The following is a 16,128-nucleotide window of genomic DNA, read 5'->3' on the forward strand; positions in this document are numbered from 1 at the left end:
GTCTCACAGTTGCTTGCTGACCTGTGTGAGAAGGGAATCGAATGTGTTCCTCCTAGGACAACCATAAGACTTCCAAACAAGGTGTTCTTTTTCTTGCAAAGCATTTGTGCTATATAGTTCAACTTTAAACTATATACCACTCTTAAGATATTGTTAGTATACTGCGCTTATGCATGAGAAGGTATTAATTCATGTTCTTTTACAATTCCCACAGAATTTTCTACATAAGACATATAGAATAAAAAAAACCCCTGAGCTCTTACTAAGAAAAATCAACAAATTTAGTTATTTACAGCCTCGTTTGAAACCAATGTTTCATAATCCTTGGTTTATCATATCATAATGCTACATATTCCCAGCTGCCTAGGGAGAATGTGTACTGGAGTTTTGTTACTCTCTGCACTGAGCAAATGACCATCTCTCGGGCTTAGGCCTTCTCTGCTGCTGTTAGGTGAGTCTGCTGAAGTTTCTTGTATCAATTGTATATTCATTTGTAAACATACCCGGATCATGATTTTGTTGCCTAAATGGGTTGTTGCAACTTGATTTCTATGCTTGAGTTATTTATGTGTCCAGGTCATTTTAAAACTCAATCAAATTAGTCATGCACAGCAACATTTTTCTATCCCAATCTAAAATTCTAAATTGTTTACACGAACTTCTGTTTACTGAAGTGCAATAAAAAAGTCAGGTAGTCATTTTTTAAGACTTTAAAGTTTTAACAAAACTAATTCCCTGAAGGCATCTTTCTTTTAGTTACAATAAGGTAAATACTAATACATACACACACACACACACACACACACACACCATCTAGATGTCAGAATAAAGTTATTATTTCCACAAACCAGCTTTAGGGGATATTGGTTGCCTACACTAGAAACAAGTTGCCTAAACACAAGTTTTGGCATTCACCAAAACAAGGGCAGAGACATGAAAGTTGAGTTAAGACTAAGCTGTGCATTTGCCTCAAATAAATTGTGTATGGTCTATTATACAGCATTTTTTTTTCCTGGAAAAACAGCATTTCACTGGTAAGTCACGTTTTTATTTCCTAAAGGAGCAAAGGAGTTTAAATATAATAAATATATATATTCAGCTCTGCAACAATCAAAGCTAACTTAGGAAAATGTGTTTGCTTTCCATGAAAATGTCATTGTTTTGGCTCCAACTTCCTAACAGTCTTTTTTTTTCCAATCCATAGCTTTAGTAACAATAACATGACAGTTTCACATCAGAAAGTAACTGCCATAAGCTATAATTTTGTGCTTTCCTAGAGAAAGAAGAGGAAAGCTGTTTGAAAAGGAAACACTGAAGTATTTATTGCTTGTATTGGTTGACTCCATCATGTCTGGACCGAAATGTAAAACTGAACCTGCCAGTTATTTTGTTTTCTCTCTAGCCAAGCATTGTTCAGTGAGAGAACTGAGCTGTTTGCCATGCAGAAGCAGCTCTGGAATACCTAATATTAGCACAATGATCCAGTGAAGCAGAAAGAACATTTTAAGGAACAATCTAAGGTAACGTTCTTCAGAATTACAACAGGGTGTTCTAAAACTTTATGTTAAAAATCAGTGAATGCATTTGTTCTCCTTCAGTGCAAAACTACCACCAGGCAAAGTGGTGATGCAGCACAGATCAGTATTCTCTGAACTGGATGTCTTGTTGGACTAATCATTTTCACCAGCTTTGATGAAGGTCCCTATATATAGTTGTCTGCTTTAAATAAGGCTTGAGGAAATCATTTTTAAACATGAATCCAAGTTTGGTCCACACAGACCGACAGCATAAAGAATCTTCCTCTTTTCTGAGTTCTGAGTTAAACCTCATGTTGATCACTAAGGCTACATCCAATAAAGACCCAAGTACCCGAATCAGGACATAAGTGAAATTGCAGTGCAAAAGGCAAAACAGCAATGCTAACGCTGGTTACGCTCAATTCTCACCTTTAGACTCACTAGACATCTCTACTTTTCATTTAAAAGTCCACAAGGAGTTGCAAATACTGCATTTTCACAAGCCCCTTGGCTGCAGCTCTTTGGCCAGCCTGGTGCCTAAGTTGCCTTTGCCTGCTCAGGTTTTGCATGGTAGAGGAGCATGAATTGATGTGGAGGTCATGGAGCCYGCTCATGTGCGGACAAGCTCCTCACAAAGGGCTGCTGTGACTGCGTCCTTTTCAAAGCAGCAGAGCCGACAATAGTGCCTACCTTCATATCCATAGCCTAGAGGGTAGGTAAGTTAGAGACTGAGATTTACCTTTCCCTCAGCCTCAAGGAGTTCAGTTACTCATCTTCTGTCTCTCCAGAAAGGGTTTTCACACAATGTTAAAGACTGGGCTGCCTGGGGAATGCTCCACCAGCTCCTCCAGAAATAACTCTTACCAGGGACCAGAAAGAGGGAGTACTGCTGCATAGCTGAGTGCCTAGGATAACTGAGGAACGCATGAGGTGTTGCACTACAGTCCAACTTCTCAGAACAATTTGTGGCTTTTCTTATAACTGTCAGCAATAAAATACAGAAACAGTTATGTGAGGAGTCAAAATGAAGGCATCTCTGTTTCCAGGTGTATGTATTAARCCCCACACTACAGTTATATTTGTCTTTTTCCCTCCCTGGCTGCATGATTCCCAAGCTCATTTTGGTATATGGGCAGAGCTTCTGGATAGTACTGACCTCATGTATTTTYTGGGTGAATACTCTAACCACTAGGACTAAATTTAAATGACAGTTGAAGCTCATTCTTATTATCACTGCTGTGTGATTGGAGGTACTTTGCGTTGACAGGGCCACCAAAGCCTAACCATTTTGGTGGCCCTAAACTTCACGGAGGCGGAGAGAACTTCATGCTCCACGCTTCTGCCTGTGCAGGCTTTTGGACTGTCCCCCTTTTCACCATATGCATTCAGACCCTGGGCATGTAAGATTGGCTGCTGGATTCCACTCTGGGAGCTAAGCACATACAAATAGGGTATTGTGACTCCAGATTTGTGGATGCCAGAAGTCTTCGGTTTCCTGATCAGTGCCCTACTTCCTTCCACTAAAGAGCTGCAGTATGAAACACTGCATTTGCAAAATGCAGTGCACCATCATTAACCACAATAATGAGAAGAGCCAAAGGCATTGCCTGCAGAATTTTTGTTAGTTACTTCGTTCTCACAAGGAATATGGAATGAAAGAACTAGCTCTTGTAAAGACTTCTGTGTTAGCTAGAACCTAACTTTTTTTTGGAGATAAACTACAAACATATATGTTCTTAATACCCCTGAAATCTCATGAAGCTTAAATTATCTTGTTAGTGATGGGTATTTTGCTAGAAGGAGGACAATAAAATAAGCTATGAAGTTCCTTATTTCACTGAAGAGATTTTACTGAAAAATGATTCCCCAAAGCTTTCCTTYGCTAAGATCTAAAAGCATTTGAGCCTTGTATTTGTCATATGTCCAAATTAAAAATGCTAATATATCTAAAACCTAGGTAAAGATGTATTCCTTTTGATTCTTCTTTTAATTTGCTTTCATTTTACCAAACACATTATCAGCTTTTTCAGAAAGCAGGAAAAGTGATTTCTTTTTCAGACATGCCCCTCCATTCAGGCAATGTAAAGAAAAACACCCTCAGGTATCAGTTTAACTAGTGAGGTGATACTGCAGTTTTGTTTTTTTTTTAAGAACACTTTATGAACTGAGGTCACTTCCTGATACATAGTACTTTCAGACATATAGACAAAAACCGGAACTAGAAAAGTTTAAAAGGAATATTGAGTCTTTCAAAATATTTTGAAATAGCAATGATAAAGGTATTTAGGTCTAGATAGTCTTCTGAAAGAGAGATATACTGAAAATCTATTATTTGGTCTTCCTGGACATTTTATAGATGTATGCCTGTCTCTTACTGCTGCATTTAGCTAGCACTTTGGTAACATGGCTGGAAAGCCAAGTACATTGATGGAGCACTGTGCTTCTTTAGGCATGGGTTATTCCAYAGAAAAAGGCAGCTTTAAGGGAAGTACTGAAATGTTCTCCTGAAATAACACTTCCTAGAGCCAAGAACGCCCTGTACTTAGGCAGCCCTTTGCCAACTGGGAAGTAACTAGCTCTGGAAAGCAGTCTTGCACTGAATGGCCATCTTCTCTCCTGCTATCTTCACTTAAGGGCACGTTCAGTCTTATGAGGTGCTCTGGAATTACAGCAGAAGAAGCTCCTCTGTATGTGGGACCAGCATAACATGGTGAGGCATATCTCACTTTGCCCACTCAAGCGGGATAGTTCGTAAGAGGATGATCTGTGTAAGAGTTCATCTAGGGGCACAGCCAATCTAGTTATAAATGTTTGAATGTCAGAAGTTAATTATAGATAACATGGTCCTTCTCCCCCCCCTCCTTTTTTTTTTCTGTGGGGTGTGGGGAGGTTGACGGAGGAGGCCAAAGGGAAAGGAGACTGCTGGATATAGGGCTGCAAGACTTGCAGCTCCACTAGTCTGTGAATAGCTTTTAGTACTAGCCATGATGGGGCGTGTAATGCAACTTTAGCTTCAGCAAAGAATATCAGAAAGAAGGGACTCTGAGGGCTCTGCACCCCTTCGACCAGGACAGGGATTGACTGACTTGTTCTGTTTCTTAAGACTCCCACAAAATTAAAGCTTGTTAAGTTTTAATTAGGAAAGAGTGAGTAACAGTTCCTGATGGTAATTACCCATTTACAATTGCTTTTTTATTTTTCTGCTTCTTAGAAGCAAAATGTTGTTCTGTGTCTCTAGTGTTCTGCTAGGTGCAACACAGGGAGAGGTATGAAGATGCTTTATATACAATGCATTCCTCCACTGCAGCTTCTTCGCAGCCTGAGATATTTTGCTTATTACAAAGTTTATGGGGAGTGCCACAGCACCTGCACATCCTCCCACTTTAAGCAAGTGCACTAAACTGCCTGCTTTCCTGCAGCTCCATATGAGAAAGACAAGTTATGGAAATGACAACAGTGTACTACACGAGTAAAGATGAGAAAAAAATTTATTTATAACCCTGTCATATTGGGGCTACTTCTGACCCAAACTAGCTTGGAAGCAATCTCACTTTGCTTCTCTGAATTCTCCAGTTCCTTGTAATGTACTGCATTACAGAGGTTCACGCTTTGCATTTTTATCTGGGTCTGGACTAGTTGCCAAAGAGCCAAACAGAACAGCTGACTACACCAAGACTTTTTCTGACAYCTGTAGTTGCACCATTCATTCCCAGCTACAGAGCAAGAGATTGAGGTTTGATACAAATGCCTAAGCAATGAGGAGGGCACAGTGCAATTATTGTACCTGCTGAATGGTAGTAGAGAGTCATACCRACAACTTTGAAAGCTTCCATTTTGATGTCTGCTTCTCAAGTGACCAGTAGCCGAAGGATCGCATTCCCATTTACACAAGTCTTTTACACAATTCTTGGGAAAAAATGTATTTCTGTGTACGTTTCTTTGATTCTTTGTTTACACCCAGATTCCTTCACACTGTTTTCAGTAGAAAATTCCTAGTCCATTTTCTCAATCTGAAGGCAAATACAAGAATTAACCCCAACTGACAAGTCTTGATGTTTTAGCACAAGCCTGATGTGATATATTACTTATTGGCACTGTTGAAAAAGCATTGTTATGTGAGGTTAGCATCCTTCCTTTTCCAGAGACAGTTCCTGGCCCCGACAGTTGCTTTCTTCAGTGCAAACAAGGTTCTAAAACAAGACAAAAGTAAACCTAGTAGTTGGGTTATCTTTTTTCAAAATGTCTTTTGAGCCCTGACTCATGACTTTTTTTCCCCTCCGTAAAAGACTGAACTTGGCACAGTGTTCTTATGTACCATTTACTATAAAAAAATGTTTTTTACATCTTGCTTTAGGAAGTACTCCTCTTTCCAGCAGGGAAAGACTGAAAATAAACTGCGCTCAGATTAGTAAGAGAGCAAAACTGGAACACAGATAAAGGAAAAAAGTCTAACCTGTCACTTCAGTTGTTGACATGGAATTTTACAACAGCTTTCAGGGAGCTCGGTATGGGAAAAACTCATAGAAGAAAAGCAAAAATAGTATCACATTTTCTAGACTAAACTRTATTTTTACATAGGGTTGTTTTATAAAGGGTAAAAAATGATTACATGTTATCAAGGTATAATACAGGCATAAGGCTAGTAAGCTGAGTATTAATTATAAAAATTATTATAGATTGCAGTATTTTAAGATGCTCTAATCTGTTATGTCTTGTATTCAYGATAAACCTCTTGCAGAGAAGGTTTTCAGTAACCTCAATGGCATGACATAGTAACCAGACATAAATGGAGGCAGCTACTCATAGTATGTAATGCTATCAATCAGTAATGCAGCAGCCTTTAATGATACGAGGACCCCCACTTTTCTTTTTGTACTATGTTACAAAGCATCAGATTGGTTTGAAAATTACTCCTGAAACAAAGTTTTGGTAAAGTGTAATGCAAAAAAACTAGGAAGTCAAGAGTGGCATGAAAAGATGTTATTGACTCTACTGCTTTCAAGAAAATGATATGAACAGTTGGAATCAACTATTTTCTTCTTTAAAGACACCCTCTCAGACTGGCATTAATGATTTCATCGACTAGGCAAAAATAAAAGCTTATCAAAATTACTTCATGGCAGTATATCAAGTACCACAGTGATTTCCCATACTAACAACAGGGAGCTGCAGATAGAGTACAAACCTTGACTTTCACAGCTTTTGACTAGGTATAGAATTGTAGGCTTACTAGTTTTGATGTGCAYACATTAACGGATAAATGAAATCAGGTAAATCTATCATTGCTAAAATTACTAAATGTGAAAATAGCTTGGTCAGTCTCAACTGATTTTAGAAGCTTTGTAAAATCCTTTTGGCCTGCACAGTACAAGTCAGCTATATTACATACAATGTAATATATGTCTAAAATACCTGGTAGTTAATCATTCAGAGTAACCTTGGCAGCTGTTCTGCTGTATGTATGCTACTCTTCTCTACTGTGCTTACAGAATTCAGGAGAATGCAATTCCTCTTCACTGAACACTCTTGGACAATGAGAGTGTGTGAAGCTAAAGCTGTAGTGCTTAATATAAAGCAAAGTTAAGTCCTAAAAATATTATGTCTAATTATTTTACAGTGCAAATGAGATAATGGAGACCGATAAGCAATTAAATACTAGGCAAAAATCATGATGGCTAAAGTCAAGCAAAGTATTACTAAAGGGCTATTAATGATATTTGTGGTATTGTATGATGAAATACTGTCTGCAGTTAAAATCATTCAAATATACTATTTAATCAACTGGTAAGAAGAGCTTATAACTGAATGTCAGTGTATGCTTAATGCAGAGATTAAAAAAAAAGTGAACTAAAAAGCTCATGACATATTGGAGATAACTACTAGATAATGCATTAGTTTGTATTTAAGAAAAAGGTTACGAAGAGCAAAGCCAAAGCTTGAAGTTTTTTGTACAGTACTGCTTGACAGCTGGATACCACTGAGTCTGTCTAATACATAGTTATTTTTGCTCTCTGCCATGTTGAACTAATTAAGAAACCCAGGTAATAAATTTAGTCTTAAGTTGAGCTTTTGAGTTTGGGTAAAACTATATGAATCARTTTCTGGAAGATGTAAATTAAATAACAGTTAATGGAAAACTTTTGGACCGTGGAGAGCAGCTACACCACTCTGTCATAGTTAGTGGAACAGAGTGGCAAACCTTGGAAGGAACAGATAGCATGCRTGTGTTGTTAATTTATTTAGAAGAYACTAATATTGAACATTCTTTATCTCTAGTCACCTTCCATGGGTCTCCACAATTCATATTCTTAGATTCACCTGGGCTAGACCTATGTTGRATCAGTAAACACATGTTATTTTACCTTACCTACACAAAGCCACCCAGAATGAAAACACTGAGTTTGTCTACACTTTCAGTATCACTTTATTGCAGGGCTAGTGGAAAATCCAAGCAAAGGAAAACAAACACCTCCCCAGACCTCAAACCTTGGAAGACTTAGCTTTTGGGTGTGTAGACATTTTAGCCAGCATTAAATAGTCCCTTACGTGCCATTATTTTCCTATGTCACAATTAGTTGCCATAAGCGATGGCTCTATTTTTCATTTCCTTCACATCAAGTCCTATATTTGTTATTAGGAAAGACCTTAGTGGAGGCTCTGAGAGGGTACTTCCTGCAGCACAATCCCAATGCTTCAAGATACAATTGAGAACGCCACACAGTTCATGTGTACACCGGCTATGCATCCGGTACTCAGAAAGATGAGACAGTAACTTCATTCAACTTTGATCTTTGGCTATCTGTTGTCTTCAATGATAATGGTTCTTCTGGGAAAGGTCTCAACATCCACAAATATGTAGCGGACCTCAAGTCTTCCTCTCTCAGGATTCTGTAATGAGGAAATACATTTCAGGCTCTGTTTTTCTCTTCAGTAGTACACATGTGAGATTAAGCTTGTCAGCTATATCTAGCAAATGAACATACCTCTTTGACCTCCACATGGACTGTTCCCCGCTTTCCTGGTTCTGAACCCTCAATATAGAACTTTAAGCGCATGTGTTTCAGTCCATCCTTTATGTATTCCACATGACTAAAAACAGTAAAACAAAAACTCAACCCACTAGGCAAGGCTACCTATAATATGCTCGTTAAACTTCAAATTTCAACTTCTTATCTAGAGGAATTGCTGAACTACTTTGGGAGAAAGTGCATTCCAACTTTTATCGTAGAGTCTACATGGTATCAAGGGTTTCTTCCTTCTTCATTTATCTTCCCAAGTTTTACTCTAGGCATCTTGGGAGCAGCAGCMAGTTAGAAAAGAGAGTTGGTTAAGCAGAGATGGTTAGACAGGTAAGACTGGTTAGAGAAATGGTTAACAGATGAGGTGCTTACATGTCCTCATTGCTTACTGAAAGAAATTGATATGCAAATCCTCCCCYAAAAACTCAACAACAAGCTGACAGCTGAAAATTCTGAAATTTTCCTGCATTTATTCTAAAGAATCCTTAGATTCAGAACCTGACCTTTAGGAAAGAAATCATCCAGACTGGCCAAGTTTCTTTAGGCACTTAACTAAGTTACCAAGCAAAAATATGCAAAAAGAACTCTATTAATCAACATAGTTATCAGGTCAAGCTATTTATTGCTAAAATAAGTAAAGCTTATAGTAATTTTGTTTTACTGAAGTTGTATAACTTTGGCACTTGTATCAGATCTMCAGCCCAAAAGCTGGTATTTAAGTTACAGCCAAACACTAGATAAACAGAAAACTCAGGTCACTTTCTAGATGACCATTTCCAAAAACTAATGTTCAGACCTGCATTCTGTGCCAGTTTAGGCTTCCTACTGAAATTACTAACTGCTGCATACTACCAAGCTCTTCTTTCCAATAGTTGCACCTAAATATACACTGTGAATTAAACTTTCAATACAGTTTAAGGTGATATGGAATGTTACAAGGAATAAATACAAATCAAGAATCTCACTGCAGTAAATTCACATTCAAGATGTATATGCACAATAAATCAGTACATATTTTGAGACATCTAAAGTCATCTTCATATCACAGACATGAGCTCTACCATTTTACCAAGTCATTGGCTCAAAAAGCTATACAAATTTGACTTTCAAGAAGATGGAAATCAAATACTAAGAAAACACTGACTRTACATTCAGTTTTCCAAATAGTTTGTTTTAAAGACAGATGCTTAAAACTATTTTTTGTATTCTTTTTGTTTAGCAGTTCCACTTTGAACACCACCATTTCACACAGTCTGATGAAAACATAAATTTTTAGTTCAAAGTTAAAAAAAATCAATCTCCTAAAAATCTCAATTTCATGGTTCAAATTTTATATTTAGGCTTATGTATCCCATATTATACGAAACCTGCTTGAATAAACTCAAATCAAAGAACCTAGTAAAGACAAAGTCCCTGTTGGGCTATGGGGCAGGGAAGATTTATGTCCTGTAAGAATTAGTTCTGTTTTTTTACCTCATCAGGAGAGCAATAAACAAACACACTCAGAAATGGTTTAGGTGAGAGCTGTTCTATTAAATACACAATAGACCTGTAGCCTCAAGTACCAGAAATACCAGTACCAGCAGTCAATSCTGCATATCAACCAGGGACATGCAGTCACTACAGCGACTGTAACCTGTGCAGCCAAATCCAACCTGCTTTAAACTGACCAGCTTGGCTTGTGAAAGCCTGAAAGTTATCATCTCCCTCATTCTTTGTGGTCTGATAAGGAACTATTGTTTCGAAGGGAGAAAAATCTCTCCACTGTTCTTAATTAGTGTTTCGAAATATAAACTTCCATCTGATCTGGGTGTCTCCTTGTTCCCTAGATGCATGCCTGTGCCCAAGTGCTAACTTATTAAGACTTGTCCTATTTTTTGGAGGGAGGAGCTCTCCCTTTAGCATACTGGCCATTTCTTGTTCTGAGGTACTCAGAATTTGAATTTTATATTGCATATACACTGCATTTAGTATATAGTTCAGGTGTCTAACTCAGTGGTGAAATCCACCTCTAATGGTCAAAGGCCCAGAGATCAGACATCATTATAGTGCCCATGCCCCTTTGTACCTCTTTACACTTGCAACAAAGAAATAAGCCTAACTTTGGCTGACTTCTCTCACTTTCAACATCCCCTTCCAGCTTGTTTTCTTGTCCTGTAAATATAAGGTTAGCCGTTCAGGTAATAGAGCTAGCTAATCTCCCACTACACAAGGGCCTAGCATCTGGATTTTGTAAGACTAACTCTGGGGTGATGTCAACATGTCAACACTAACAGTACTTGCAAGTACTCTCTAATTCTACATCATCAGACAGACCAAACAGAAACTCTTTGACCTAAAGATTGCACCCAAATATTTTTTAAATGTTGGTATCTGCTGCACAAAAATATTCCTTTCATTTCCATTCAAAAGTGACAAGATATGTCACRTACCCTGTCAGTTCAGTAATCTAGATCTAACTTGCAACAATGTAACCTAAGGTGTCTTAGCTGTGCAAAAAATACCAAAGGACACCTGACAAGCTGTCGTCTTCCTCGTYGTGTTGTCTCGCCATAACCTTTAATGGGTTCACCAAAAACGGCAATTATCTACAAGAGAAAAGAGGTTTGAGCTGTCAGAAGGTATCGCATTCACACAGACATTCTAGTATCAGCTCATGTTCCTGCTGTGAGCACATTTTCTTTCAACAAAATGCCCCTTGTGAGTCTGATATGTCAAGGAGAAGGCAAGAGTTTGTGAAAGAGAACTGTGTCAAAAATGCCTCAGCATGCTTTCTGTATTTCAGTGGATTTCTTTACAGGCATATAAATACAATAAATCCTATTGTTATCTTCCACATGTACAACCCTCTGAAATTACACGATTTTAATCTCCATTCTTACTGCATACATCACACTTTGCAGACATATTGTGTAGAAGAGGAACAAAAGAAGCACAAAATGTTTGCTCATGTCTCCTTTAAGAGGGTATCTGACTGTTTCAAAGTTTAAAATGTAAATGAATCCCCCTCATGTAATTTAATAAGAAACGCTACTGTTAAGGAAATATACATATATTTCACATCCATAAAACCATATCAAATTAACCAAGCTTTAGACTTACTTTCAAGTTGGTTAAAAGGAAGGATGATTTTATGGTTTAGGTATTGGAGAGACACCTCATTTGTAACAGCTTGTTCCAAAGCAAAATTTATTTTTCTATGATAACTTGTCACTTCATTTCTAGACTATCCTCAGTGACAACCTTGCTGAAAAATTATTTCATGCAGTCACTGTTTTTTCCTGAAGTAGTGACTTTTCAGGATCTAGTTTTAGACTAATTTTTATCTATATTCAGCTATGTTATGTGGTTATGTGACCATGTGACTGTCCTCTTTCTCTTCTTCTTTTACCCATAGTGATATGCTAATCTTGTTTCAAATTAAAGAGTTTAATCCCTGGCTGTTTATGCAATTCTTTGCACAATGACAGTACCCTAATGAAGTGTCACAATAGAGTAACTGTGGAGGAAAAACAACAGCTCCCAAGTGGGAGCAATTGCCTTTCGAATCTACAGAATTCTGCAAGTACCCATATTTAATAGGCATTCAGGTACATCTATAGAATTTTCTGTATAGAGACAAAAGTACATGCTCTGAACGGTCAGAGGCTCTGTAGTTGCATCAGCATGCTGTGCTGTGATACTCAATATACTTGCCTTTAGCAGGCTAATTCACTTAGATGCAGTGCTTGGATTAACCTGATCTAGTATGGATTCTGATTTGGAGCTGACCCTCCTCTGCCCAGCTAAATGTATAGGGTATAGGCAGATCTCGCTCCTGTTTGTCTGCTAACTGCCCTATGGACACTCCTGTACCTTTGTTAGATTTCTGGTGCAAACTTTTGACTAAAAAGAGACAATAATTAGGGAGAAAAAAACCCTTTATGACTAAGGTTCAAAAACCAACCTCAGGGTGAGATCTGCATTTCTCCAAAGCATCTCCATAGATCTTACTTGGACTGGAAGAAGAGAACAGCTCTTTAAAAATCACATAAAATAAACCACCTGGAAGAGAAACAAGAAGTAGTTTGCTGAAATGAAAACTAATCCAACAAGATGGAATTCATGAGAAGGTTCTTCTGATAAAGAATGTAATTTAAAAAAAAGAAAGAACAAACCTGTAACACTAATTCCAACAAGAACCACTATAAAATATGTGAAGTCTCTTCCAGCTTCTTTCACTGAAATAGACAGAAAACAATGTGGGAGTTACAAGCTTGGATAATAAAATTTGAATAGCTTTATTATATAATTTATCTTCTGTTAGTCTACAGTTCAAATAGCATTTTGGTAGACCTCACATCTGCAGAAGAAAAAAGCTCCAGTAGCAGCTTCCATAATACTTCAACACTAAAATCTTTACTCAAGGGAAGAGAGGTGAAAAGTAAAAGTAAAGAACAGTGTAAGCTTATAAATAGCACAAACTGATTAAAATTAATTGATTTTATGAATTCTCAATCAAGTGAGCAATAAAAAGGAGGGTTACCATATCAAAATATGTATTTATTGAGACAGTCAACTGTAGTTTACAATATAATTTGTTTTAAAGCACTAGTAAAAGTGTCAGTGTAAACACTGAAAAAAAAATCCTATGAGTCTCTGCTATAAAATATTGAGAATTGAGGAAAAGACTACTGATTTGTTTAAGTAGTAAAGTATGCCTTTTAGCAAAGTGCAAATTAGTGAGAAAACTTAATAACTCTTTCTCCAGCAGCCTTCTCATCAGTTGAAGTTTTTAAAGACCTTTTCAAAGCACTTAGATTTCTGAATCTAATTATGTAGCAACCACTTTTTGTTGACATGAATGAGAAGAACCAAGATGACAGGCATCCTATGATAAAACTAATGTCACAAACTACTCAATTACTACAGAAAGAAAATTGTAAATAGCAGAGCGAATTACTATAATCTATGAGAAATTTCTCTTTTTCATCCCTCTTCATCCCCAAACATTAAGTTCTGCTTCAACTGCAGCTGAACTAAAGATGATGAAGTGGAATAGATTTTAGAAAAATAAGCAGCAATATACAAAAAGCAATTTATTTATATTTTGACATATTCCAGATTGAGGAAATCATGACATTCAGTGTACACATCTCTGAAACCAGCTTTAGTTTGATGTTTTGTGAAGATGTAAAATGAAATGTTTCAACTCTCTACTTAATGTCTAGACTAGGTCACCACAACATACCACCTGCAGCATTCAAGCAATCAGAACAACTTATCCAGTCTCTCTCTTTCCCCTTCAGAATGATCTGTGAACTAAATAAATTGCTAATGATACCAGATCAGTCAAGACTGGTAGTTTTCTCGGTGATTTGTGTCAATCACAAGTTATTAGGCTAAGGACTACTAGCTGAAAGGTAAATGTTTGTCACATATCAGAAGGCAGGTTAGATCACCTGCTGGTATAGGTTACAGAAGAGCAGATGGAACAGTTAACAATTCAGCAGCAAATTGTTTCTGTTTACAGTTTAAAAACTGTCCCCTTGCGTTACTAAAGACAGCATATTTTAATCCTCAGGGGAAAAARAAAGTATTAACAAGAATTGTACCTAATTTTAAGGTTAGCCTGCAGAGCTCATTAGAAAGAAAACAAAAACAGGGATACCTGTGACAGCAGAGGGCTAAACTGGATGACCAAGGAGATCTCTACCGGTACAGTTCATATAGAAAAATTAGCTGATTGTTGCAGATCTTACAGCTTCCTGTACATGAGCTATTCAGAGTGCTGAACCATTTGTCAGCTACTCTAGTATCTAAAATTTTATTATGTTGCATTCATCTATGACATTTTTTTCCAATGAAATTGAATATTAAATTCAATCTCACTGTACTAATACTACAAGTATAAACTCTATATGAGTTGCCTTTGCAACTGCAAGCAAATTACCTAGTTCTAAGCAGACTAATTAACTTGATCAACAGGTGAGGTAAGAAGGGAAAGAGTGAAAAAATGCAAGATAAATTAGGCAATGTTGAGCAATGTTGAGCTAAAAGATTACTTGTCACCTAGTAAAAGTCTCATTTATAATAGAAACATTTCCAGTAACAAAGAGTTTTGCCAATTTTACCATAAGTAAAAAAGATGGATTGTGTGTGACAGGTCTTCCTTTACAGAATGGAAATGACAGGCTCCATATCTTACCTGTCATGTGGCAGATTCTTGACTTAAACACTAACAAGCTTTCAGCAAGACACCAGAGAATTTCTGTTATGCTTGTGTGATATACCGCCTAAAGAGTGTCCATAGCAGGAAACAGTATAATGTAAAAAGAAGAGGGGTCAACTTGCTGGTTTTCTAAGAACTGCAATTTTTCAACTCGASAGTTTGGGGACTTTAAAATCTCAACTACAACATACAACACGGTGCCTAGTTTCCGATGGCTGAGCCTCTTCAAGCATGGCGCACTCTTCCCACTCAGTAGTGACTATAAGCCGTCTTACCTTTCTGAGCAGCTGACAGAAGAGTTTCTTCTTTCTGATCCCTTTGCACAGATACGTGTTTGCTACTACCGGCAGATTTTCCTGCTCCCAGACCCCCCGCTCGTGTCCAGATACTTTGTTTTGCACCCTGTAAAAACAGGAAGGGGCGCGGGGCGGGCTGCCTGCAGGGGGGCTGGTGCCCCCACCTCAGGCCCGGCCAGGGCCCCGGGAGCACCCTTCCTGAGGGTGCGAGCAGCCACTTCCCTGGGGACACCTGCAGCTTCTCGCCGCACCGCCTAGCTCGCACGAGAGAGGCGGAAAACATGCTGAGGCAAAGCAGACGGCTTCTAAATGCTGATACCAAAGCGTGACCGACGCTCAACTAAAAGTTTCTCCTGCGCGCCGCCGCGAGCCGGGCCCTCTCTGCCACACATGCACGCGGGGTGCCGCGCCGGAGCGCCGGGGAAGGAGAATCAGCGCGGCCTCCCGCTCTGAACCGCGGCCTGCGCCTGGCGCTTCACTTCAGAAGCTCACGGCAACCCCTTGCCCGCCGGCGGCTGCCCCTCGCCATTGCTCTTGCGGAAATCTTTTCCCGAAAGAAAACTAGCGGCGCGCCCTGGGAACCGTAGTTTACAGAAGCTCCCTCTTGCGCCCGCTACTGAAAACGACTTGCAGGAAAGTAACTACAGCGACCGCGATGCAAAGCGCCCCCAGGCCGGCGCGGCGAGAGGCGGTGCGAGCCGAGCCGAGCCGAGCCGAGCGGAGCGGAGCCGCGCCCCGGCGGCCGTTAACGCCCAGGCACTGCGCGCGCCGCGCCCTGGCGGGCCGTTGGCGGCTTTATTTTCTAAATCTGTTTCTTTAGTAAGTATTTTTTCAGTAACATCCAATATGTTTAATAAACTAAACGTGCGCATTCTTTTTAAGGAACAATCAAACTAACAATATGTTTCATTTTGTTCACTTAGCGGATCCCCTTTGCAAGTGCAGTTTTTTTGATCCAGAACCCGATGGAAATAAAGTCCCATTACTCAAATGTGTACGTGTCTCGGCAGTATTTAGCCAGCCACTTGTTAGAGCAAATCCTATTTGTCAATCTTTCCTAAAACCTTTTTTTTTTTTTTTTTTTT

At 38.7% G+C, this 16,128-nt stretch overlaps 1 protein-coding gene across 1 annotated transcript; it reads right to left on the reverse strand.

The window, feature by feature from the left end:
* Positions 1-4,987: 4,987 nt before the first annotated feature.
* TIMM21 (translocase of inner mitochondrial membrane 21) lies at positions 4,988-15,659 on the reverse strand. Its single transcript, XM_085323771.1, has 6 exons — positions 15,023-15,659; positions 12,694-12,756; positions 12,483-12,580; positions 11,051-11,124; positions 8,501-8,606; positions 4,988-8,405 (listed from the first exon to the last, which is right to left on the reverse strand). Exons 1-6 carry the CDS (start codon positions 15,324-15,326, stop codon positions 8,313-8,315), a joined length of 738 nt encoding a protein of 245 aa, XP_085179897.1. The 5' UTR covers positions 15,327-15,659; the 3' UTR covers positions 4,988-8,312.
* Positions 15,660-16,128: the final 469 nt, after the last annotated feature.

The sequence above is a fragment of the Rhea americana genome, unplaced genomic scaffold (assembly GCF_003343005.1).
Source record: "Rhea americana isolate MKP2758 unplaced genomic scaffold, rheAme1 scaffold_87, whole genome shotgun sequence".
NCBI lineage: Eukaryota > Metazoa > Chordata > Aves > Rheiformes > Rheidae > Rhea > Rhea americana.